This window comes from Delphinapterus leucas, chromosome 11 (genome assembly GCF_059928025.1).
Source record: "Delphinapterus leucas isolate spDelLeu-1000000601 "Yukka" chromosome 11, BTC_Dleu_Yukka2, whole genome shotgun sequence".
NCBI lineage: Eukaryota > Metazoa > Chordata > Mammalia > Artiodactyla > Monodontidae > Delphinapterus > Delphinapterus leucas.
This window is the reverse complement of record NC_143139.1, coordinates 52,658,623-52,684,551: the sequence shown is the minus strand read 5'-3', so window position 1 is coordinate 52,684,551 and position 25,929 is coordinate 52,658,623. Positions and strand designations below refer to the sequence as shown.

Here is a 25,929-nt window from a genome sequence, read left to right as displayed (position 1 = left end):
TGGTGTCTTGGAGTCAATGAAATGTGGTACTTTTTAAACCATTTAGTTCTATTCTCTCATTCTGTAGTTCAGAGATTAATACCCAGAGAGTGTTTAGTGACTTGCCCAAGGCAATATGGCTGATCTTTCCAGGGCATAATGAACTAGCGGCAAATATTTTTCAAGCAGTTGTTCCCTAGTTAGCCCCAGACTAGAACCCTCACTATTTCACTAATCATCACTAATCAGGTTTGTTATTATTTTTTAATTGCTTGGGATCTGCATTTCCTACTAGAATATAAATTCCTGAGGGCAACGATGAAGTCTGTCTTGTTTACTGCTAGGTAGCAAGGTGCCTACCATTCAGCAAATGATCATTAGATTTTTCCAGCAGAAGGATGGATGGATGGATGGATGGATGGATGGATGAAGGAGGGGTAGATGAAGAGAGGGATAGATGGATGGATGGAAAGGACTAAAACATTTCATATTCAGATTGAGGCTACAAGATAGTTGGATAAGGTGGTGTTATATATGACAATTGATGTACTAATACAAGTATGGACTGAGCAAAGGAAATAATAATGACTCTGGTTGGTCTTCTCACTTCCTTGCTGCTCACCCTAAGGGGGAGCCTTTCCCTTGAGACAAGAATATGTTGTCTCTCAAGTAGAGCAGGAAAAAAAGAGCTGGACCAGGAGAGGGGCCAGGAGAGAAGGCTACCCTGCTTGTCAGGGTGGAGGAAGCTGACAGGGAGGATGTGGGTGTAGGACGGGGCAGCTGTCCTTGACGTGGACAGCACAGCCTCCTCCAGTTCTGGATTCCAGCGGGATCTCAGCAGGGCTCTAATAAAACAGAAACTCACTGCAGCAGGCTGCTTGCCTTCTCCATGGAGAGCCCACAGGGCTCCCTTGATGCCTTGCCTCTTGGTTATCTGCAGTGGCTGCAGTTTTCCATCTGTTCCTTTGAAATGGATCAAGCCTCATAAAACAAGAGAGTCAAATAAATGCCTCTGACATCTGTAACAAAATGATAGGGATGGATTTACTGATTTACTGTTGCCCTGGTGGCTTGGAGTTGGCCTAAGGCTGGCCTTATTTTTCAGCTCCTTTCTCAGTAGTATTTCATCTACATGTTTTTGCATCCATTGTTTAGCAATTACTTTATGACGGTCTGAACATTTATAGCATTCAGTTATATGAGAAGGCAATCCCATGCACCTAAAACAGATACAGATTTCTGCCTCACAAACCAATTTTCAAGTCTCAGGTTTCCTGATTTATAAAATGGAAGTGTTATCCTCTTCGCAGGGTTATGCTGAAGGTTAAATTAGATGACAGATGTGAACCATTTTGAGAGTTATTAACTGCTTTAAAAGGATGGATAATCTTAAACGGTGTCAGGGATTTCTTCCTTTTAATTTTTCTCTTCAATCCAGTTATCTCACTCATGGTAGACTCACGGGTACTTTGGTCTCCATGGAAGGAGGAGGCCAAGCAGGTGTAGCTCTAAGTCCCATTTTGTCCTGATTATTCAAGAAGTCTGATTTCCTGTTGAAGTTTATCCTCCCTTCATTTCCTTTTCAGGCAGAAAGAATGTTCCCCCCAAGCACTGTTCTTTTAATTGTCTTTGAAGACGCAACGGTCCCTAAACAGTGTTTAGCTCCCTGTCTTGGGCACTAGCTAAGCTCCTAACTCCTTGATGACACTCTCTCACTAGCTTCCAGTGCAGCCTTACCTGATGTCTGTCTGTCTCAGGGTTTTCCTTTTTCTTTTTTTTTTTTGAATTTTTGTTTTTAAATTTTGTTGACGTGTAGTGGATTTACAACGTTGTGTTAATTTCTGCTGTACAGCAAAGTGACTCAGTTATACATATATTTTCTTTTTCATGTTCTTTTCCATTATGGTTTGTCAAGGATATTGAATCTAGTTCCCTGTGCTCTACGGTAGGACCTTGTTGTTTATCCTTTCTAAGTGTAATAGTTTGCATCTGCTAATCCCAAACTCCCATTCCTTCCCTCTCCTACCTCCCCCTCCCCCTTGGCCACCACCAAGTCTGTTCTCTATGTCTGTGGGTCTGTTTTTGTTTCATAGATATGTTGATTTGTATCGTACTTTAGGTTCCACGTATAAGTGATATCATGTGGTGTTTGTCTTTCTGTATCTGACTTACTTCACTTAGAATGATAATCTCTAGGTCCATCCATGTTGCTGCAAATGGCATTATTTCATTCTTTTTACAGCTAATATTCCACTGTACATATATACCACATCTTCTTTATCCATTTATCTGTCAATGGACATTTAGGTTACTTCCATGTCTTGGCTATTGTAATAGTGCTGCTATTAATATGGGGGTGCATGAATCTTTTCGAATTTCAGGGTTTTCCTTTGCTTACAGAGCGTTTTTTTTCTTCTCACTCACCCAGCTGAACAAGACATATTTCTCATCCCTTGTTCAGCTGAGCTCCCAGACCAGACCATCTGATCACTCTAATCCTAGCATGGGAGCTCTGCGTTTTCATATCTAAATAGTTATTTAATATAAGATACTAGCCAAAAGGATATCCTAAAGGTCATGCAAAAATAAAAGAGCCTCCCCCAGCAATATCTCATTAATTTGCTAAGCAAATTTTGATACCTCGAATTTCTCCAACTATTGGATGGAAATGATAGTAATATTGCAAGTAAATTTCCTACTCTCCCGTAAAGAAACTATTTAAACCTCCAAATACACATCCATAGCCTACAGGGGCTTTCCCAGGACCACGGATTGAACTGTTTGTTATTCTTCAGGCTCCCAGGCCATGCTGTGCACCAACCACATTTCATTGAAAGTATAGACATTTGTCTCTTAGACATTTAGAATGCAGAAAGGTAGAGGCTGTGATTATGGGTCTTGGAAATGCTAGCCCCTAGCACAGAGTCTGACAATAACAGATGCTCACAAAATGTTTTTGGACCAAAATGATCCACAAGTAGCTGTAAGAATGCAGTTAGCTTCTCTAGGAGAACATTGAATATCAGAGTAATTTCAAAGTTAGCTGTGCTAGTTGCTTAGTTTCACTTGTAGGATCCAGGTTTCAATCATGTCAACAACTTTAAAAATGTGAGTACAACCACCTGCGAGTAAAAAGTTGCAGGTTGGGAACCTTCCCAAAGCAAAATTGCCTGGGGCTCTTAAGACAAGTGCAATTATTGGATCTCCTGGCCAGTGCCTTTTGCTGGTCCTTATGGATTCTCAGATATAAATGTCCACCCCTTGGGCGGTCCTGCTCAGGAATCAGGGGAGTTTCACTGAGGTGAGTCACTTCCTGTTTCTGATGTCTTGAATATGGTTTCATCTTGATTTTTAGATGACTATGTAGGAACATGTCACTGATAGGTTTGACATTATTTGCTGTTTCATGACTCCCTACCTGACATGCACACAGTTTATGTCAGCCTAGCAGAGGATATACTTTGATTTTCACATTGCTCAAATCTGATCTGACTTAAGATCTTCAGGATTTCTATGTAGAGTAAATGGATAGAGTTCAGGGTATCCATGAATTCCCCTGAAACTGTATACAAAATTTTTCTGGGAAGAGGCTTTCTTTAGATTCGCAAAGGAGTCTGTGAATCCACACGTGGTTGAATACTGCTGCTAATTGTTTTGTCTTCTATTCATAACAATCAAAATACAGCAGAAGATTGGCAACTACATATCTAGAATTTTCCTATATCCAAATAATAATAATGCTGACAACCGTAATACCGTGACTAACATATACATTGAACACTTACTATGTGGCAGGTACTATAATAAGTCCCTTATGAGAATTTTATCACTTAATCTTCACAACACCCTAAAGGTAGGTACTTTTTTTAAACCATTTTTAAAAATTGAAGTATAGTTCATTTACAATGTTGTGTTGTTTCCAGGGCCCGCTCATCATGAATGTGGTGGTGTGGTGTGTGTGCTTATCTGGGCCGGGTGTGTGTGTGCCCACACGCACGCGCGTGCACAGGAATGCACATATCTCAGTGATTCCAGACGCCACCACGTGGTTCTCTAGGAACCATACCCTTGACTCATATTCTAAAAACAAATTCTTATGCTTTGATCTAAAAACAAGAGCAGAGAGTGGTATATGAGAAGCAGTAAATATTTTATAGCAAAAATTATACAACTTTATTTGAAGATATATATTTTTATTGGAGTATAGTTGATTTACAATGTGTTAGTTTCAGGTGTACAGCAAAGTGATTCAGTTATATATATATATACACACACACACACACACACACACATTCTTTTTCAGATTCTTTTCTCTTATAGGTTATTACAAAATATTGAGTATAATTCCCTGTGCTATGCAGTGGGTCCTTGTCGGTTATCTATTTTATATATAGTAGTGTGTATATGTTAATGCTATCCTCCTAATTTATCCCTCCCCCCATCCCCCCTGGTAACCATAGGTTTGTTTTCTACACCTGTGACTCTATTGCTGTTTTGTAAATAAGTTCATTTCTACTGTTATTTTAGATTCCACGTATAAGTGATATCATATGATATTTGTCTTTGGCTTACTTTACTTAATATCGTAATCTCTAGATTCATCCATATTGCTGCAAGCGTCATTACTGCATTCTTTTTAGGGCTGAGTAATATTCCATTGTGTGTGTGTGTGTATACATATATATATACACACACACACATCTTCTTTATCCATTCATCTGCCAGTGGACATTTAGATTGTTGCCATGTCTAAGCTCTTGTAAATAGTGCTGCTGTAAACATTGGGATGCATGTATCTTTTTGAATTAGAGCTTTTTATGAATATATGCCCAGGAGTGGGATTGCTGGGTCATATGGTAATTCTATTATTAGTTTTTTAAGGAACCTCCATAGTGTTCTCCATAGTGGCTGCACCAATTTACATTCTCACCAACAGTGTAGGAGGGTTCCTTTTTCTTCACATAAGGGTAGGTACTTTTATTATCCTTGTTTCAGATAAGGAAACTAAGATGAAAAAAAATTAAATAACTTATAAGTTGTTACACTGGGAAGCTTAATAGAAAATTTTGACAATTAAATTATTGATTTTGGAACAGTGGAAAACTGAAAGAATCCTAGTATTGCCATAATTTAAAAGCACTGATATTTCTTCTGAATGACTCAAAAGACATAATATATCTGAGTCAATTACACCAAGAGTCCACATTTCTGCTTTATCTATTTTTTTAAATGCTGATCTATACGTCGCATACTTTCAGGGGTCTCAGATTTTTGTGGCTGGTACTGCATATTTGTGTATCCTCTTTCTCTCGAGGTGATCTGAGAAACTTACAGATATTAATCCAGCCCTCCCATCACTGTGGGAGATAAATACCTATCATAATTTTGTTTCACATGAATATTTGTGGGAGGTGATATTTATGTGCTATACATCCCTGCCACGAATCTAACTTATGTTCAGATTCCCAGGGGATGAGAAAAAACTCTGGTACATCCTTCATGTCACTATACAGAGGTGGAAAGTGCCAAAAGACCTTTCCCTGCTAGTCCGGGTGGCAAGAACTGAGACAGAAAATGCAGCCGTTCATCACAGAAACCCAGCTTTGAGCCCGACAGCTTTGCTGAAGCAGGGGATGTTAGAAGGAACCTGAAATGAGTATTGGAAAAAGCATCTGTTTATTTCCTGAGGGGGATAAACATCCTGGTGGCACCACTAAAAGTAATATACAGATAAGACTGCATCGTGAGCAATAATATTCTCTCCAAAAGTAATACACAGGAATAGCTATAGTATTCTGCTATGAGCCTCAGTCGCCCTTATGAAGGCAATGGTAAAAAATAATCAACCAAAGAAGCTTAGAGAAATAACTCTGTCTGCTCTTGTTCAAATTCTGCTGCTTCATCATTTTGCTTTGGCACCATCCAGCAAGAATTCTGTTTGCCACAAGCCGATGCTCATCTCCAGCTCATAATTCCCTGTGTTGGGACTGACGTGCCCATTCATTCAGTAGCTCCCGGGAAGCACCTACCACAGTGCCAGGTGCCATTCTAGGCACTGGAGATACAGGAGGGAACAGAACACTATCTCTGTCACTAGCATTTAAAAATCTGCGACTTACTGTATAAAGTATTTATACAATAAATATATGAATAGTATTTTTAATACTCTTGGTATTGTATTTATTTAATAAAATATACTATTTATTTTTTTATTCAATAAAAGATACTATTTTTATCAATAGTATTTCTATTTTACCGTTTATGATATACTTTTAAAAATCTAGTGAATGGAGCTTCAATAAGTAAAGAGCTCCCAGGGTCTATTTTGCTGAATGTGCCAATGGTGGTTGCTGTTACATGGCTTTTTTTTTGGCCACATTGGCTCTTCGTTGCTGCGTGCAGGCTTTCTCTAGTTGTGGCGAGCAGGGGCTACTCTTCGTTGCGGTGTGTGGGCTTCTCATTGCGGCGGCTTCTCTTGCTGCAGAGCACATGGGCTCTAGGGTGCAAGCTTCAGTAGTTGTGGCACACGGGCTCAGTACTTGTGGCACACGGGCTCAGTAAGTTGTGGCTCGTGAGCTCTAGAGCACAGGCTCAGTAACTGTGGTGCACGGGCTTAGCTGCTCCACAGCATGTGGGATCTTCCTGGCCCAGGGATCGAACCCGTGTTCCCTGAATTGGCAGGCAGATTCTTAACCACTGCGCCACCAGGGAAGTCCTGGTGGTTGCTTTTAAAATGCGTCTTTTTCTTTTTGTGATATGGCTCTAAGGTGAGGGTCTTACAGACCCTTTGGGGTGTGACAAAAAGTATTCTAAGACTAGGTTTTTCCCTAGTACTTAAGTCTCATTTGGTTTCTCTCTAACTGGCATTACATCACATGACTTTGCCCTCTCCAATCTGTCTCAACAACACAAACCTCCTCTCTTTTCTGGATTCCCTTCCTCTCTTCTCTAGATTCCTAGTCAAACAAGGTGGAAATCTTGAGATCCTCTTGTCTGTCCTAGTTCCTCACTCCCCACACACTAATTTGTCTCTAACTCAGGGAAGTCCTTCCTCGGTGTATCTGGAGTTTGGGCCATCCACATAGCTACCTAGGGATTTCAGTTTTTCATGTGTTGCCTACCTGCCCCCCCAAGTCTACACTTCCCTCATTGCCTTGGCATCTGTCCACACTGCAATTCTTAGCCTCCCTTGCAGTTAGGTGTGGACATGGAACAAGTTCTTGCCCTGGGGATGTGAACAGAAGCAGGCCAGTGGTGGCTTTTGAGAGCTTTTTCCCCTTCCCCCAGGGAAATGCAGACAAGATAAAGTCCTCAGGCAGAAGTTCTCAAACTTTCTCGGTTCACAGAGCCCTTGATGTCTCAGTAATTTTTTCACAGCACCTCTAGGTCAAGTGAAATGTCAGTAGTTCCACTTATTAAGTAGTTAGGTCCAAACAACGTAATACATATTATCTCCTAACCATTTAGTAGCCATCCGAAGAAATATAAGACGTATAAATTTAAAGAATCACAAATAGTAATGGTATGTGTGTGCTTGTTAGGCACTGCACAGTTTCTCAAACCTTCAAATCAAATGAAATACTGACAAACTCATTTCCTGTTCCTCATTGACTTTCACACAGAACTTCCTTTTTGTCATAGAAACCACCAAAAAACCCAGCTTTGGAAAGATAGGACATCAACAAAAGCAGGGTTGTGTGTTCTAATGTTGAACAAAACTGCTAGTAGGTGGTGGTGTGCCCAACTGATATCAGACATGGCTGTAATTCCTTCAGATTTTTAAGATACTCCACTGTGCTCCCATGAGTTCACTTTGAAACCTTGAGGCACCTTGTGCACACTTTGGGAACCAGATCCCTGGGGGATGACAGAGTCACAAAATGGAAAAGAGCAGAGATCCCTGAATCTCTGTGTGAAGGGGAGCAGACTGCTGATTGGGAACACCCACCGCAGGCTTGTAAATATATGAGTGGAATAAGCTTCTGTTGTGGTTGAGCCATTGTTCGTTTTTGAATTTGTTGACACAACCTAGCCTAACTTAATTAATACCTTATAGTACTGCAGTGACCTTCTAATGGTTCTCCTTGATCCAAATCTAATGCCTTCCTCCCCAACAGTTCATGTCATCATTACCAAATCTACTGCTTTACGCTAATAACAGGCTAAAACTTTTCTAAAACTCAAAGCTGAGCACTTCCTTTGTTTGCTTCCCAGCCTGATTTCCACCACCAATCTTTCCTCATGCACTAAGCCCTAAATCAGTGTCTCTCAATCTTGACTACATGTAAGAATCACCTGGAGAGGTTTAAAAAATACCAATGCCGGGCTTCCCTGGTGGCGCAGTGGTTGGGAGTCCGCCTGCCGATGCAGGGGACACGGGTTCGTGCCCCGGTCCGCGAGGATCCCACATGCCGTGGAGCGGCTGGGCACATGAGCCATGGCCGCTGAGCCTGCGCGTCCGGAGCTTGTGCTCCGCAACAGGAGAGGCCACAACAGTGAGAGGCCTGTGTACCGCAAAAAAAAACAAAAACAAACAAAAAAACAATGCCCAGTTCCCCACCTGCAAGGATTATCATCTGATTGAAATGGACCAGTTCCTTGAAGAGCACAAACTACCACAACTCACTGAACCTGAAATAGATCATTTGAATAGCCCTGTAACTATTAAGGGAAATGAATTTGTAATTTAAAAACTCCGAAAAGAAGAAATGTCCAGACCCAGATGGCGTCATTGAAAATTACACAAATATTTTAAAAAGAATAAACACCAACTCTACACAGTCTCTTCCAGAAAATAGAAGAGGAAAGGATGTGTTTCTCAGTTCATTTTATGAAGCTAGTATTATTACCCTGATACCCAAACCGAAGAAAGAAAAAAAGAAAACTACAGATGATATCCCTCATGCATATACATGCAAAAAAAGTCCTTAACAAAATATTAGCAAATAAAATTCAGCAATGTATAAAAAGAATTATATACCATAAGCAAGTGGAGTTTATTTTAGGAATGCAAGATTGGATCAATATTAGAAGATCAATCAATGTAATCCACTACATTTTCAGACTAAAGAAGAAAAATCACATCATCATAGGCAAAATTCAAACTCGTGATAAAAACTCTCAGAAAAATAGGAATAGAGGGGAATTTCCTCAAATTGATAATCTACAAAAAACCTACAGGTAACATAATACCTGATGAAATACTGAATGCTTTTCCCCTAAGATAGGGAAGAAAGCAAGGATATCCATTCTCACCACTCTTATTCAACATAGTACTGGGAGTTCTAGCCTGTGCTTTAGGCAAGAAAGGGAAATAAAAGGCATATAGATTGGAAACAAATAAAAACTGTCCTTTCTTGCAGGTGGCATGATTGTCTACATAGAAAACCCTAAGGAATCTACAAAAAAAAAACTTCCTAGAACTGTTAAGGGAGTTCAGTGAGGCCACAATATATGAGACAAATATACAGAAATCAATTGTATCTCTGTATACTAGCAATGGACACATGTACATCGAAATTAATAATACAGTACCATTTGCAGTTGTTCTCCCAAAAATGAAATACTTTGGTGTAAAACCAGCAAAACATGTATAGGGCTTGTATGCTGAAAACCACAAAATGCTGATGAAAGAAATCGAAGAAGTTTCTACATAATTTGAAGAGATATATTATGTTTATGGATTGGAAGACTCAACATAGTAAAGATGTCTATTCTTTCCAAATTGACATACAGCTTTAATCCAAATCCTATCAAAATACCCATAAAAGTTTCTCTAGATATAGACAAGATTATTCTAATATTTATATGGAAAGGCAAAGGAACCAAAAGAGCTGAAACACTTAAAAAAAAAACAAAACAATGAAGTAGGAGTAATCGGCCTACCCAATTTCAAGACTTATATAGATATAGTAATGAAGACTGCATGGTATCTGTGAAGAGACAGATACATCAGTAGAACAGAATAGAGAACCCAGAAACAGACTGATTTTTGACAAGGTGCAAAAGCAATTCAGTGGAGAAAAGACAGACTATTCAAAAAATAGTGCTGGAGCAGTTGGACACCCATCCCCCTCTTCCCCCCCCAAAATTATGTGAAACTTGACTAAGTCTCACATCTTATGTAAAATATTAACTTAAAATGGATAACAAGACTTAAATGTAAACCATAATATTATAGAACTTTTCGAAACTGTAGAAGAAACATGGGAGAAATTTTCCAGGATTTAAGGCTCAGCAAAGAGTTCTTAGACTTGACAACAGCATAATCCATAAAAAAAAGAGATTGATCAATTGGACTTAAATGTTTGCTCTGCAGAAGACCTTGTTAGGAGGATGAAAAGAAAATCTACAGACTGGGAGAAAATATTTGCAAACCACGTATTCAAACAGGGGACTAGTATCTAGAATATATAAGGAACTCAAAACTCAACAGTAAAAAAGCAAACAATCTAATTAGAAAATGGGCAGAAGACATGAAAAGACATTTCACCAAAGAGGGTTTGAAAATGACAAATAAGTACACACAAAACAATGTTAAACATTTCCCATTAGAGAAATGGCTCAAAGTACCCAAGAATTAAAACCATAATTAGATATCACTAACACACATATCAGTATGGCTAAAATAAAAACAATGACAGTCAAGTACTGGCAAGGATGCAGAGAAACTGGATCATTCACCCGCTGGTGGGAATGTAAAATGGTACCGCTACCTTGGAAAACAATTTGACAGTTTATTAGAAAACTAAATATGCAACTACTATATGACCTAGCACTTGTACTTCTGGGCATTTATCCCCTGATAAATGAATACTTATGTTCACACAAAAACTTATTCGTGAATGTTTATCTCAACTTTATTCGTAGTAGCCCCAAACTGAAAACAATCAAAATGTCCTTCAACAGGTAAATGGTGACACAAACTTTTGTATATCTATACCATGGAATACCACTCAGCAAGGAAAAGGAACTCTTGCCACACACAACTTGGATAAATCACCAGAAAGTTATCCTGAGTGTAAAGAGTCAACCATAAAGCGTTCGCACTGTGTGATTGCATTTATTTAACATTCTTAAAATGACAACGTTATAAACACAGAGAATGGGGTAAGGGTTGCCTGGAGTTTAAAGAAGGGGTTGGGGCAGGAGGGTAGTGGGTGATTTATAAAGGATAACACGAGGGATCCTTGTGGTGATGGAAATGTTCTGTATCTTGACTGCATCAAGGTCAATATCCTACTTGTACTATTGTATTACAGTTCTGCAAAACGTTACCATAGGGGAAAGACAAGGTAAAGGGAACTAGGGGGTCTCTCTGTATTATCTCTTACAACTGCATGGGAATCTTACAATTAATATTCAATTAAGTTATCTCACAAGTAAAAGTTGCATTAAAAAAATTGCCCATCGGGCTTCCCTGGTGGCGCAGTGGTTGGGAGTCCACCTGCCGACGCAGGGGACACGGGTTCGTGCCCCGGTCTGGGAAGATCCCACATGCCGCGGAGCGGCTGGGCCCGTGAGCCAAGGCCGCTGAGCCTGCGCGTCCGGAGCCTGTGCTCCGCAACGGGAGAGGCCACAACAGTGAGAGGCCTGCGTACCACCAAAAAAAAAAAAAAAAATTGCCCATCGATTGGGGGTGGTATTCTGATCGACTTGATCTGGGGTGGGCTCACACATTGAAAATTTTCAAAGCTCCCCAGGTGATTCTAAAATGCAGCCAGAACTGAGAAAGTGCAAATTGAACTGATGGACTTGCACTCGTCAGAACCTATGTAATCATCTATCATTTCTTGTTCCTCTGCCTTTAATACCTCCCCGCTCTGTTTTCTGAGCTGAGACCTTCTTTATGACCTAGCTCAGGAATAACTCTGAGGAACTGTCCAGAGCACGACTTGCCCAGTCTGATGATGGATCCTCCCAGGTTGCACCATGGTGGCCCTTTCTTTACTCTAGTCATAGCTCTTATCACTCTTTGTTGTAATCATCACTTTTTGTCTGTCTCCCCGCTTTCAGCAACTGTTGTTACAGTTGTTCACTTCGTAATTCCCTGATCATTTAGCCCCTGAATTTTAGGGACCTTCCAAAAATTATAGGTAACTCCCCTTTCCTGCTCTAAGCCTAATTATACTTTTTAAATAATCAATGAGGCAAGAACTTCAGATACCAAAAGTTTCACAGAACAAAATAAGGTTATTATGCTGTACCTTGATTCTATGCAAAACATTACAATCTTAGTATTACAAAGCACTAAGGTGTTCTAATATGGGTTCTGAATACCCTATGCCTATGATACGTGTTTTCTTTTCAGTCTTTCTTGCTTTTGTACATCTAAATAGATCCGGACTCTGACCAGTGTTTGGGAGGCAGACACAGAGGCTTTGCCAGCCTCCCCACTCTAGGCCCCTGCTTCCGGGGTGTCTGGTTAATTTTTTAATCTCTCTCAGGGTGGTATAGCATCCAGTCGTAGTTCATCACCTCGTTCAGGGAGGCTTCCTGGGCAGTCTCTTCCTGTTCTTTCATAGCAACATTAAACTGTCAGCTGGTAGACTTTAGGAATATAATTTTTCGCAGAATCTTTGCAAGGATACATGTTCCATTTTTGCAATAATAGAAAATATAGCTGTGCCCTCCAAATCCTAGTGGCATTTTTTAATGATATTGTGAACTTTATAGATTAATTTAGGGAGAATTGTCATATTTTTACACTGGGCTATGAGCCCACTGGAATATCAGTTCCTAGATGACAGGGATTTTCTCTGTTTGGTTGAGTTCTACCTCCGAAGCCTAGAACAGTGCCTGGCATATAGTAAGTGCTAAGTTTTTATTGAATGAATGAATGGGATGCCTTTTCATTTGTTCTGGTTTTATATCCCTCAGAAGTTTTCTTCATAGAGATCTTATATATTTTTCATTAATTTTTTTTCTTAGAGATTTTAGTTTTTGGCTATTGTAAATGTTTTTTTTTTTTCTTCTGTGATTAACTTCTAACTAGTTGTTGTTTGTTTATAAAAGGCTATGGTTTTCTTCATATTAATTTTTTAACCATCTATGTTACGGAATTTTCTTATTTGTTTGCAAGAATTTTTCATACTTCTCTTGTTTTTGCCAGGTACCATTGTTACTTTTCTTAAAACTTTCTGGAGTTCAGTAATTAAGAGGATTGAATTTCAAGCCCAAATTAAAACAGCAGACAACTAAATCTCATTCTGTCAGTGAGATTCTTGTTGGTTGAGTGTGTGCTGGTACAGATGTAAACCTGCAATTTCTTTTCGAAGATAATTAAATATGGTGATTAAGGAAACCGTCAAATCCAGAACCGTCTCATTCCTTGCCAGTTGGGTATCATCTGTTCCCTGTGCTGCTTGCTAATTTGGAGAGACTGCAGTCTTTACTACAGAATTCTCTTAATTTGGGGAGGGATATTTGTAATTTAAATCACAAAGAAAGAAACTGTCAATATATATTGATTTTCCCAAGTTCCACTGTTTAACCGCGAGCTTTTTTCAGTAAGCCTTGATATACAGGCGAACTTATGCAAATGAATGCATCTGTCTTCATGTCTCCTTGCCATGAGATCATTATACAAGCATTAGGCACCAGAAAAGACGTAAAATAGTGATTAGTCTAGTGGAGAGCGCACGTTAGCAGAAAGCCAACGCCAGAAACACGTCCTCCCCGCTCCAAACTGCTGCTTTTCTCCTTTCTTCAGAAACGCCCATAAATGATTTAGTCAGTCCTTCAGGGACTAGAGATGCTTATTGGCAGTTAACATTCTTGTGATTCGGCACACTTTCTTGCAACAATATTCTGTCTTTACTCCTGAGTTTTGCCTAATTTAGATTCTGCCATAGGTCTGTTCTTCTCCACTAATCCTGATTGATAAGTACAGACAGATTAGACAGAAGATAAAATTGTGAAATAGATGTGCATTTGGAACAGCAAGTTTTCATTTTACATTGTTGCCAGGACCATCTCCTCTGTGGCCGCCTTCCCCACAACCAACACTGTGGCATGGTGCTCTGTGACTCATTTGCCTCTGTGACTGGGCTTTAAGCATCTCTGACTTTTTCCGTCTTTGAGTTTCATTGTCTGAGTCATAGTAAGCACTCAATAAATGCTTGAATCAATGAATACACAAATTACTCAGTTAACTGGTACATTAATATTTTCTTTCTTTCGCGTTTTTAAACTAGCTCTTGGGGAAAGATTTGAAATATTTTTAAACAAGAGGGTAATTGACTATTACCAGTTTAAAAAGTAGCCCAGATGGATTTGTATTTTAACAGAGATCAAATCAAACTAATTGAATTTAGCCTTTCTAGCTTTTCAGGATTCAGCCAGAGACCTGGGAAGGACCTGGTTCCTTCTGGAGGAAACTGCATTGTCCACGTCCCATAAGGCTACACTTATGTCCTGGTATCCCATTCTATTCAGGAAGCACACTCCTGAAAACCAGAGTACAAATGAAATTCTTACTAATTGAAACTTATTTCTCACTTGTCTGTTACTACTATTTTATAGTTGCTTCTTTGTGCATTTCTGATTGACCTTTAAGACAGGCCCTTAAAAACCCATGCTCCCAACTCCTTAAGTAAAGCTCTACAATCAAGCGCTTAAACATACAGGGTCAATCTACATATTTAAAGAAAATGCAAATAATTTGTTGGGTAAAATTGTTGTATACATTATGTCTCTGTAATATGGAAAGTCATCATCCATTATGTAATTTTCATTCCTTTAGTTATTAACCTTATTTTTAAAATCATTTATGCCTAGCCTTCTGCCAAGGAGGACTGATAGGGGTTGTTTGTTAAATTGACCTCTTCAACTATCAGTTGGGCCTATGTATGTCTTTATGGGATATATAGAGGGTTGTTCTGTTCTGTGTTAAGAGAGCTTAGGTAAAATGCACACTGTGGTGGACTTTTGTTACAAATGCTCCTGGTAAATGATGTAAAGGGCCCTGTGCTTTTATGGACTTGACAAGAATTTTGCTTCTTGAATGTCTATCTTTATTTGGTCTCTCATTCAAAATGTAGTAAATGAAGCTGACATCATTCACACTCACTGACTCTTCCTTGGCTTCTATTTTAAAGAGCAGTAACAACTCATGTATACAGTGTCCTGAAACTGCCATGAAAAAGGAAGTATGCAGGGCTGCTTAGGTCACAGGATCCGGCAATCTTGAAGGTCCTGCCTAGACTGACATTATTACATCGAAATCAGTGGCCTGTTCCTCTTGCCTTCTTTCCCCAAGTACTCTGTTCTCACGAGATCAGATGAGAGATTGTTTCTTTCCCTAACATGATTTGATTTTTTTATCAACTAATGGGATAGTAGACCAGCAGCCACAATTTAAAAACCTTTATGATAAGCATTCATAAATTTTGAAATTATAATTAACTCTGTCATGTGTAATAAAGGGCAGAAGTATGTAAGTAATCTTTTCGGTTTTTTGACTTTGAAAAAGAAAGTCTGTTCTTGAATTTTAATATGAGTGTCTCTGATGTCCTAGACTTTGAAAAAGGAAGTCTGTTCTTGAATTTTAATATGAGTGTCTCTGATGTCCTAGAAGTTCATAACCCCTGAAATTCATAACCTGATTCAAGAGGAGTTGGAAAACTGTCCAGTTTCCCCATCCCTACCCAGAAAGTGTATGCAGGGAGGGGGATAACATAACAGAATTTTAAAACAATGTTTATCATAGTTAGCCTCTGGATAGGTAAATACTGACGCATTTTTATTTCTGAAAGCAAGGATAGTCTTAAAGTTTTCTTTCTGTAGTGCCTAAAATCAAAAGATGTGGGTTCCCTCTTGGTGCGTAGACATTATCCCCACAAGATCAGTGAGATTTTAAAATTTTGAAAGTAGTGAATGGGGAGTTAACAGAAGTTCCCTGGGGATTCTGAGGACCAACCCTGCTTTAACATACTGTGACACATTTTGTAAGAAATGATGTAAGTCATAACATGAAGCTATTGTACTTTGTTTTCTGAAAGACAAAAAAAAAAGTCAATAATATTTTTCTTGAACCTGTAGAAAGCTCTTCTCTTGTGTCACTTGGTTTCCTCAGCAAAAATGTATCGGGAACTTGGAGTCTGCACTATATGCTTTTGTATCATTGTTTAAAATTCCATTCTAGCCCCTTGTCTTATGACTCTCAATTGTTCCCTTTGGAATTACAAGGAGAGACACCAGAGAAAGTCACTTCAGAATGACAGAAAACAAAGGGCGAATATTATCCTTGTACATAAGCCGTGTCAGACTATTGTGAATCTAGAGCGAACTACCCCACTGGTACCCATTTTAATAACCTGTAATGGAATATCTGCTCCACTTTACCTGTATGCTCATCTTTATGAGATACTCTGCAAGTTGCAATGGAAAAGAGACCACAGATCTTTTCCCACAAAAGAAAAAGTGCAAAGAGTTTATGGGGAGGAGTCACTTCACCACCCACAAAAACAACCCCTTGCGCTTCTACTGTCATTTACTAAACCAGATGCTTTTCTTTTAACAGAGGAATTCAAGGGCTCCACCGTGGTTGAACTGATGAAGAAGGAAGGCACTACCCTTGGGCTGACGGTCTCGGGTGGAATTGACAAGGATGGCAAGCCAAGAGTATCTAATCTGCGGCAGGGAGGAATTGCTGCTAGGTAACTGCATTGTGTGGAAACGTAGAAAAAGGAATGCATGATGTAATTAATTCAAAAGTTAAAGCTCCCATCAGAAAAGGTCACTAGTAAACAAACGACACTGCTATCTGCGGGGCAGAAGCATAGGGGGGCACGTTTCAGAAGCATGGCTTTTCTGGCCTGTGCCAGAGTCACCAGGGAGCTCTCATGTCTTCTCAGGAGCAGCCAGGCTCTCCTGAGATTTTAATTTTAAAGTGTCTGTATGGATCTAGTCCTCAGATTGCCACTGAACAGCAGACAGGCTGCAGTGGGAGTGAGATGGTCCGATCATCTAATGGGGAACAGATGACGCATATGCTGTGGATAAGGGGAAGCTGCCACAGAGGGATATGACAAGCCTAGAAAATGAGGGAGGCCCAACTCCAAGTTTCTAAGTGCCAATTTTGCCTCTCCTGCATATTCTCAACTTTTCTACTTGTGAGATTTTCCTTTCGTTAAGACAAAGAGGTGGTTTCCAGAAGGACAGAAGGCTTGGGTGAGGAGGTCTCCTTTTGTCCTTGTTCTGATGAACTGCAGATTGCACTGTGTCTTGCTGACAGCAGAATGTCTTGGGTGCTGGCCAGCGGTAGGTTCGCTTGGCAGACAAGTTCTAAATCTACCTCAGAAAGAGGGGGTGGAATGCCCAGGTTTCATTCAAAGTGAGGTTAATGTCCCTTAAATCCTGGACACCAATATTTGTGTCCACATAAGCACAAATTAAGTTTTAGAGTTCTTAACTTATAAAGTGTCACCTGAAATAGTGATTACTTTCGATGATCAGCCTGTTGGTACAGTTTATAAGCTCAATCCAGTTGATTGCTCCATGATCTGGGGAATTGTTTGTAAAACAGGCTGATGTTAACCCAAGCACCTTAGTCTCCTTCCTTCGGGTTTTTTTTCTTTTTTTTTTTGCACTTTTATTTTTTTTGTGATTGAAGGACAGTTGATTTACAATGTTGTGTTAACTTCTGCTGTACCGCAGATTCAGTTATACATGTATACATTCTTTTTTCTGTTCTTTTTCTTTATGATTTTTAAGAGATTTCTTTCCACACCATAGCCTCCTTTAACTTTTAACAGTCGTGGCCAATCCATGATGCTAGGACTTCCTGTGTCTCCAGGGCTTCTGCATATGTAGCCCCTAAAGCAAGTGTGATTGGCAGGGGAGAGGGTAAGAACGTGGTTTTCACATGTATTGATGCTATAATTAAATGTAGCGCTGTGCCAGTTATGTTGAGTATTATCGATCACCAAATATTTATTATTTAAGCCACTACCATTTAACAGGTAGTAAACCAAAATAAGTAAAGATAAGATCCCTGCCCTAGGAGGATTTATAATCTATTGGGGGAAATAAGGTATAAAAAACATGAAAAGTTTGGGAGCAATAATCGCATTGCATAATAGTAAAAAGCAACAACATAAGGGTTGTCACAGAGCATTAGGCAATTAAGTTGCCAAATAAGTGTCAGTCAGTAAACCTGAGTTAAGAGTGACAGCACGTACTGCTGGCTAGAACGGATTACGGAGGCTTCGAAGGAAGAATGATTGGAGCTGGGTTTATGTAAAACAAATGAACTTGGTATTTTTATCTGGGGAGAAAATATTATTGAATTAAGTCCTATCATAGTTCTTGCTGCCTGCTCTTGGTTTAAAAGTAGAGGTTGACTAAAAGCCCCAGAGTAGCCAAGGTTCTATTACGATGGTGAAGATAGGAGAATGTTACTGAAAGCCAGTGCTTTCGTTGCACTTTCTTCTTCACCAATACTTTTTTTATTAGTCCCACTATAAGCAATAAATAGCAAAATAAGCTCACCCTCTGGTTGGCCCTGGACACACTCCCAGTGAAGATACCAAAAGTGGTGAAATGTCCAAAAGGCAGGCAGCAAAAATGAGAGGGAATGAGAAGAAAGGGAAAATTCTAGTGTGTCCAGGATCTGGATAATCTGCCCCAAGAGCACCACCTCTTTATGGGCAGAGCAACTAAAGATAACTTTCTCTTTATTTTGTTTTACGGTGCTCCTTAAAAGTAAAAGAGGTAGAGGGTTAGGAAGAAATTGGAGACAGCAGCAGACCCAGTACAGGACTTCCGAAGTGTGCAGTCAGCATGAGAAGAGGGATCCACTGAGTCCCTCTCATCCACCCTCCGCTGCTCACCCGCTCTTAGGAACCAGCCACATCCTAGGAGCCAGGACTCCAGCTGCGTCGGCATTCTGGGCTTGCATGCTTATCCATGATGGGGAAGAGGGAAGTATGGTCAGACTGGCTTGCGGAAAGGAGGGGTCCACTGAGGTGACATTCTCTGTTCTGCAGAAGTGATCAGCTGGATGTGGGTGACTATATCAAAGCAGTGAATGGCATCAACCTGGCCAAATTCCGCCACGATGAGATCATCAGCTTGCTGAAGAATGTCGGGGAAAGAGTGGTTCTTGAAGTTGAGTATGAGCTGCCGCCAGTCTGTAAGTCATCACAAGCCAGGGGCAGAACAGCTGCACCACGTTTTGGCCTAAAACTATTGGTTCCTATCTTTTTCTTTTGCCATCATTGTCTTATTACAGGAACGGTAGAGTATAGTTTCTTAATATTTAAAACTTATTTGAATTGCTATAGCCTACTCAGGAAGAATGTAAAAGAGCATAAATAATGATGAAATTTTCTAGGACTCATATTTCATTAAGGCCATCTGTGAACATCATAATTGTACTTAAGCTATTTTAATGAACTGTCCTCATATTTATAAATTCTGTGAATTAAGTTTCATCCAGGCTTTGTACTAAGTGACTAAGTTTAGGAAAAGCATGTTTAACGTGATTTCTATTGATTCTTGTATAGTTATGTTCATTTCTGAAGCATGAAAATAGAATCAGAATACATTGTTAAGTAATAATAATAGACATAATAAAAGCGCAGCCAACATATTTTGAGAGCTTACTAAATGTCCAGCATTATAAGGAGCCCCTTTTATTGGTACACTTAAATCCTCACCACAAAGAAAGTCAGCATAGCAGAGCTGAACTTTGATGTCAGATAGCCAGTTAAGGGCTTCCCTGGTGGCGCAGTGGTTGAGAGTCCGCCTGCTGATGCAGGGGACCCGGGTTCGTGCCCCGATCCGGGAGGATCCCATGTGCCGCAGAGCGGCTGGGCCTGTGAGGCGTGGCCGCTGAGCCTGTGCGTCTGGAGCCTGTGCTCCGCAACGGGAGAGGCCACAGCAGTGAGAGGCCTGCGTACCGCAAAAAAAAAAAAAAAAAAAAAAAAAATAGCCAGTTAAATCCCAGCTCTAACTTTACTAGCTACATGCCTTTGAGAAAGTTACTTAAGCTTCTTGTGTTTCAGTTTGCACATCTGAAAACTGGGGATGATATTAGGAATCTATGGTATTACTCACAGATCTGTTATGAGGATTAAATGAGTTAGGTTTTGTATAGCATTTAGGACAGTGCCCGACACTATAAAAGTTTTTGTTAAATAATAAATATATAAATCAATCAAAACTGTAAGATAGGCATTATTTTCTTTATTATTCTCATTTTACAGAGACTTAAGTTAAATATCTTTCCCAAATTAGTAGGCATCAAAGTCAGCTCTTTGCTCTTCTGTACTACTGGGAACTCAGACTGATTATTACTAACCGATAATAATTCATTTGTTTAGCAATGACTTATTGGCATTACTATGTTCCAGTCCCCACAAAGTACATCGGTGGAATTTATATTCTAGCAGGCGAAGACAGGTACTAAAATAAAACCACAGTAAATAAGTTAATTAAAATAGACCCTTGAACAACAAGGCGGTTAGGGGTGCCAGCCCTCTGCGCAGTTGAAAATCAATGCATAACTTATAGTTGGCCCTCCCTATATGTGGCTCCTCCAAAACCAAGTTTCTTCCATATCTGCAGATTCAACCAACCAGGTATAGTGCGGTACTGTGGTGTTTACTGTGGAAAAAAATCCACATATACATGGACCCATGCAGGTCAAACACATGTTGTTCAAGGGTCAGCTGTGTGTCGTATGAATGTTATGGGTCATGAATGCTGTGGAAAAAGGAAAATAAGCAAGGAGGGGGGTTGGGAGCGCTGGGCTGGGGATGGGATTGCAATTTTAAATAGAGTGGTTAGGAGCAGCTTCATTGAGAAAGTGACATTACTCAGCGACTTGAAGGAGGTGAGGAAGTTAGCTGTATGGATTTCTGGGGGAAAAGAGTTCCAGAAAGAAGGAAAAGCCGGTGCTAAGATCAAAAGCAGGAACATATCTGGCATTGTTCTAGAAACATTAAGAAGGGCGGTGTGCTGGAGCAGAGTAAGCATGCAGAGAAGTGGGGGGAGGTGGTCTGAAGTGTAAAGGATAGGAGCGTCTGTGTAGGTCATTGGAGGGGCCTTAAGTTCTGCTCTGAATCATGCAGGAAGGCATTGTATGATTTGGGGCAGAGGAGTGACATGATCTGATGTATGTTTTCAAAGGCTCCTCTAGCTGCTGTGTTGAGAATAGACTGCAGGGACGAGGGTAGAAGTTTGGAGGACTATTGCAGCGATTCAGATAAAAGATGGTGGTGGAGATGGTGACAAGCACTCATATCCCTCGTCTATTTTGAAGGTAGAGCCAACAGGATTTCCTGATGAATTTAATGTGGGTTGTGCAGAAAGAGAGGAGTGAAGGCCCACAGCGGGTTTTGAGTCTGAGCAACTGGAAGGATGGAGTTGCCATTAACGGGGGTGGGTAAGAATGCAGGCAGAGCTGACTTGCGAGGAGAAGATCAGTAGTTTGTTGTTTGAAATGCTACAGTTAAGGGGCCTATTTGCCACGCTGAGAGAAAATGTTAAGACGAGAGCTGGAGATACGGTTTGGCGTTTGGGAGAAAGATCTGGACTAGAAATGTAAATTTAAGAGTAATGGGACTATAGATGGTGTTTGAAGCTTTGGGACCAGATGACAGCACTCAGAGTTGAATGTACGTACCAATAAGTTCTTATTCTTAACCTAAAATCTAACACTGAGAATCTAATGGTGATTTTACAACAAAATCCATTGGAATCTGTGTTCTGAAACCTTGCTACAATGTTCTTCATTTTCATTAAGAGCAGGCAGTAAAACAGAGTGTTGAGAGCTTGGGCCGTGTCACTAGTTAAATGTCAGTTTTGTCCCTTTCTAGCTTTGTGACTTTGGGCATTTTATTTAAGTTCTCTGAGCCGTAGGTTTCTCAGCTATGAAACAACTATAATGGATGTCGAATTTTTGTAAGAATTCAAGGCTATAATCCTGTAAAGTGTTTAAGATCATAAGCACATACTCACTAAGCCATAGTGCATCTTAGCCACTATTACCATTATCATTATTACTACTACTACTACACTGAAAGTACTGTGTTTTCTTGAACTGAACGTCAGTTTGCTTTGAAATCACTATCTTAAACCACTGCTACGGAGTTAAGAGGAGTCAGATATATAGAGCTAATGCTCTTTGATTAAGCATTTGTATTCTAGTGGGTAGATGAATATCCATAAAACACAACCTCTCCCTAAGAGGAACTCTTAGTATAGCTCTCAGGGTGAGGCCAGTAGTGGAGATTTGCTGAGTATTACCAAGCAAATCCAGATAATCCAGAGCTGGGGATTTCGGGGTAGATTTGAAGGAGTTTATGTAGGTCCAGTAGGAAGACGAACATTCCAGGCACAGGATATGGCAAGGAGGTAAGAAGATAGTCCAGTACGTAGGTTGAACTGCAAACGGTTTGGAGTTGCTAGAACACAAAGGGAAAGAGAGGGCCTAGAGAGGTATGAGGCCAGTGAGGTAAACAGAAACCAAGTGAAGGAGGGCCTCATAAACCATGTGGGTAGAGTGTGGATGGTGTCAAGTGGGCAATAAGGAGCCTTTAAAAGCTTTTAAGGCCAAGGAACAGCATCATCAGATCAGGGTGTTTAGACTTATTTTAAGAGGTCAAATGGAGAACAGATCAGAGGCTATAAGCCCCAAGGCTGTTATAATTTCCCAAAAGAGAGGTAATATCCTGAATAACTATAGCATTAGCAGGGTTAAAGAGGAGAGGGTGGGCATCAGAAATATTCAGGGGTTGGTGATTATACCAGCTTTTCCTCCCTCACACAGTAAAGCTGATGGAAAAAGAGAAAATATTTTTAAACACAAAAGTGTGAATTTTGTGGTAGAAATCAGATAGAAGAGGTCTATTCGCCAAGGATTATCTGTGTCTCCTTCTATTATGTTAGATAAATTGATAAGATCTGTGAGTTCAGGGAGGTTGAAGGGATTAATAAGCCTCCCTTTCACTGAGCTTAGACAGCCCGAACAGGAGTGAGCCAGCAGCAGTGAGGGCCCAGGAGGAGAGCTGCCTGATGAAAGGTAGGCCACCCGAGACCGAGACTGGAACTCTCACAGCAATCTAAGGCTCAACCAATCCCAGAAAGAATTGGAGGAAGGTGTGTGTGTGTGTGTGTGTGTGTGTGAGAGAGAGAGAGAGAGAGAGAGAAAGAGAGTGAGAGAGAGGGTGAGAGAGAGGGTGAGAGAGAGAGAGAGAGAGAGGGTGAGAGAGAGGGTGAGAGAGAGAGAGGGTGAGAGAGAGAGAGAGGGTGAGAGAGAGGGTGAGACAGAGAGAGAGAATGGTACAGAGACAGAGATCTGATAGAACAAAAATGGAACTTTGACCTTGGGCAAGCCACTTACCTTTTCTGAGATTCAGTCTCTTAGTGAAAATGAAATAGTCGATCTTCATGAGCTCTAAAGTTCTTTTTGACTTTATAAAATTATGTGGTGTTTTGAGACCGTATTTAGAGAGAATGTTACCAGGCTGTGTCTTGAGTATTAGCGTGTTCAAAGTTGGTCTAGAAGAGTGCCTTCAAATTTTCGGGTCGCATAACCCCTAAAGAATTTTGAAATATTACATAATTCTCATCCAATTTTTAACACCTAAAATTCTTTATGATAAACTTCAGTAGTTGGATAGGATATAATTTTTAGCACGATGTTTATTTTATACATCTTTGTATACCATTTCCACTCAAACCTTGGAGCTACAGATTTACCTCGTTTGTTTTATGGAAAACATCTGCCACAGAGTCTTATTGTCAAAGGCGGTCCTCACCGTTAAACCATCAGCTAAATCAGACTAGCTTTTTATTGGAAGGAATGCTTCCTTAATTCAAATAAATGTGTTAAAGCATGTTCCTGTGACAGCCTTATTACTTCTCATTTCTAATTCTAAGAAAGACAGATGATAGATGGTGATGATGGTGATGATATGGTGGGGAGGTGTGGCGTGGTGGACGTCCCAGGTCTCCTCCCCATGGTTCATTCTGGGATGTAGTCTGAAGAAGCATCAGCTACCCAGGGGAAGCTCTTCCTGTGACAGTGGCAGAGGGAAAACAAGACAAGCCCAACCACAGGAGCACATTTCCAGACTCTGCTCACGTGTCTTAACACCCCATTGGCTAAAGCAAGTCAGCTGTGCAAACCCAATGTAATGAGGTGGGAAAGTGCACAACTCCTATTCTCCTATGGGAAATAGTATATATTGATAATTTAGAAAAACCAAATCCACCATAATAAAATAGGGAATGTCACTTTATGTTATAGAAGTATATGCATATGCACATATAGAAACAAGGGACAACAGTACAACTAAAATACTAGGGAGGAGTATTTTTGCATTATATAATTGGTTTCTACCTAGCCTTCCTATGTGCCCAGTTTGATTTTTTGGATAAGCCCCTTAATTGGATCTCTATGTCCACATACACACATGTGAAGTAATGAGTAAAATTCATGTGGCCAAACAGGATGTCTGGTGCTGAATATGAAAACCTAGTCGCCAAGAGCCATTCACGCAAATATAAATTATAAAGACCAAATCTATTTCATTAAATATATTAAAATTTAGTCAACATTCCCATTTATCTTTGTAAATGATGAACAGCAAGAGTGTGGATAATCTAAAGCTGTAGATAATCCCCGAAGTCTTTATATTGACTTTAGATTTGTTTGTAAGATTTTATGGTCAGCAAGATTTAGTTCAAGCAAAATTGAAATTACAGTGCTTTGCATCCCCAGAACAGACACTCAGCCAACAAGGACAGGTGGCCCAGAATTAGAATTTAGTTGTATATAACTGAAAGTTGATTTAATGATTAAATGAAATAAAATTTGTAAACCACTTTGCAGAGTTCCTTGCATACAGTAGATGCTCATTAATTACTTCTCTCCATATCTTTTCCTTAATAGAACAGAAAGATCATGTTCTTAACCAGTTTCTTCAAGTGGCTTGTTGGGTCATGGAAATAAGAAAACATTTGGTTTGAACTCAGTTTTTTACATTTAATTAAAACCGTGCCTCAACACTTTCAGCTATTTGTATGCACTGTTCCTAGCTGATTAGAATAAACTGAAATTCCCCTGATAGCAAGAATATGACATTTAATTAAATCAGCAGCGTACCAAAACATTTTGTTCAGCTGTAGGTTTATGTTGTTTTTTTAGCAGATCCAAGTTCTTATTGTACATTATGTCTCAGCTGGCTGTGTGCAGTTTTGTGAATTTAACTGTGTACTTTTCATAATCATGTCTATTCCTTTGAGGATTCAGAATTTCTGATAATTAAAAAATAATTATAATTAATGCTTAATTAAAATTACTTCCTACTTCTGTCAATGGCAAGAAACGTTCTTTTCAAAGATACCTTTAAATTCTGTCTGTATGTTTCTTGTTGACGGCTTGATGTAATAAGCCCTTCAGGATCTAGTAACAACGTAAAAAATGTGTCATTGATAATGAACACAGCCTTAGACAATTGAACATCACTGTACAAATTCAAGACAAGGAGCTAAGACCATCAAATTCTGTAGATTGCCAACCCTTGTCTCCATGAATAAAAATATCCTTGTATCCATAATGATAAAATATTTTTTTAAATCTAGCAAGAGTATACTGTATAATCAGAATTACTCACTAGTTTCTTGAAAAAAGTCTTTAAGGGTAGTTTAGTTACTATTCATATAACTTCATATAACTTATCCCCTCGTGTATAATGTAATTAGAGATAGCAACTTGGCAATGGAATTTCATTTTGTGAAATGAGATCAATAATGAGGCAAACACAACCTAAGCATGACAGTATCAAGTAAAATTAAGTAGATCTTTATTTTATTAGTCAGTAATTATATTTTGAATGTACTTCGAATTTCTTTTTCTCTCCAAGTTTCATTCAGGTTGCTGTTGTCTTTGTTTAATTGCTATGCATCATGTCAGAAAATCAGTTTGCATCAGCTTAA

General features: G+C 39.6%; 1 protein-coding gene across 1 annotated transcript in view; it reads left to right on the top strand.

Moving 5' to 3' along the window:
• Window positions 1–25,929, top strand: part of GRIP1 (glutamate receptor interacting protein 1) — a 266,616-nt gene that overhangs the window by 78,340 nt on the left and 162,347 nt on the right. The window contains 2 exon segments of the mRNA XM_089919997.1: window positions 16,502–16,637; window positions 18,969–19,114. Of these exon segments, the coding sequence (XP_089776123.1) occupies window positions 16,502–16,637; window positions 18,969–19,114 (282 nt within the window).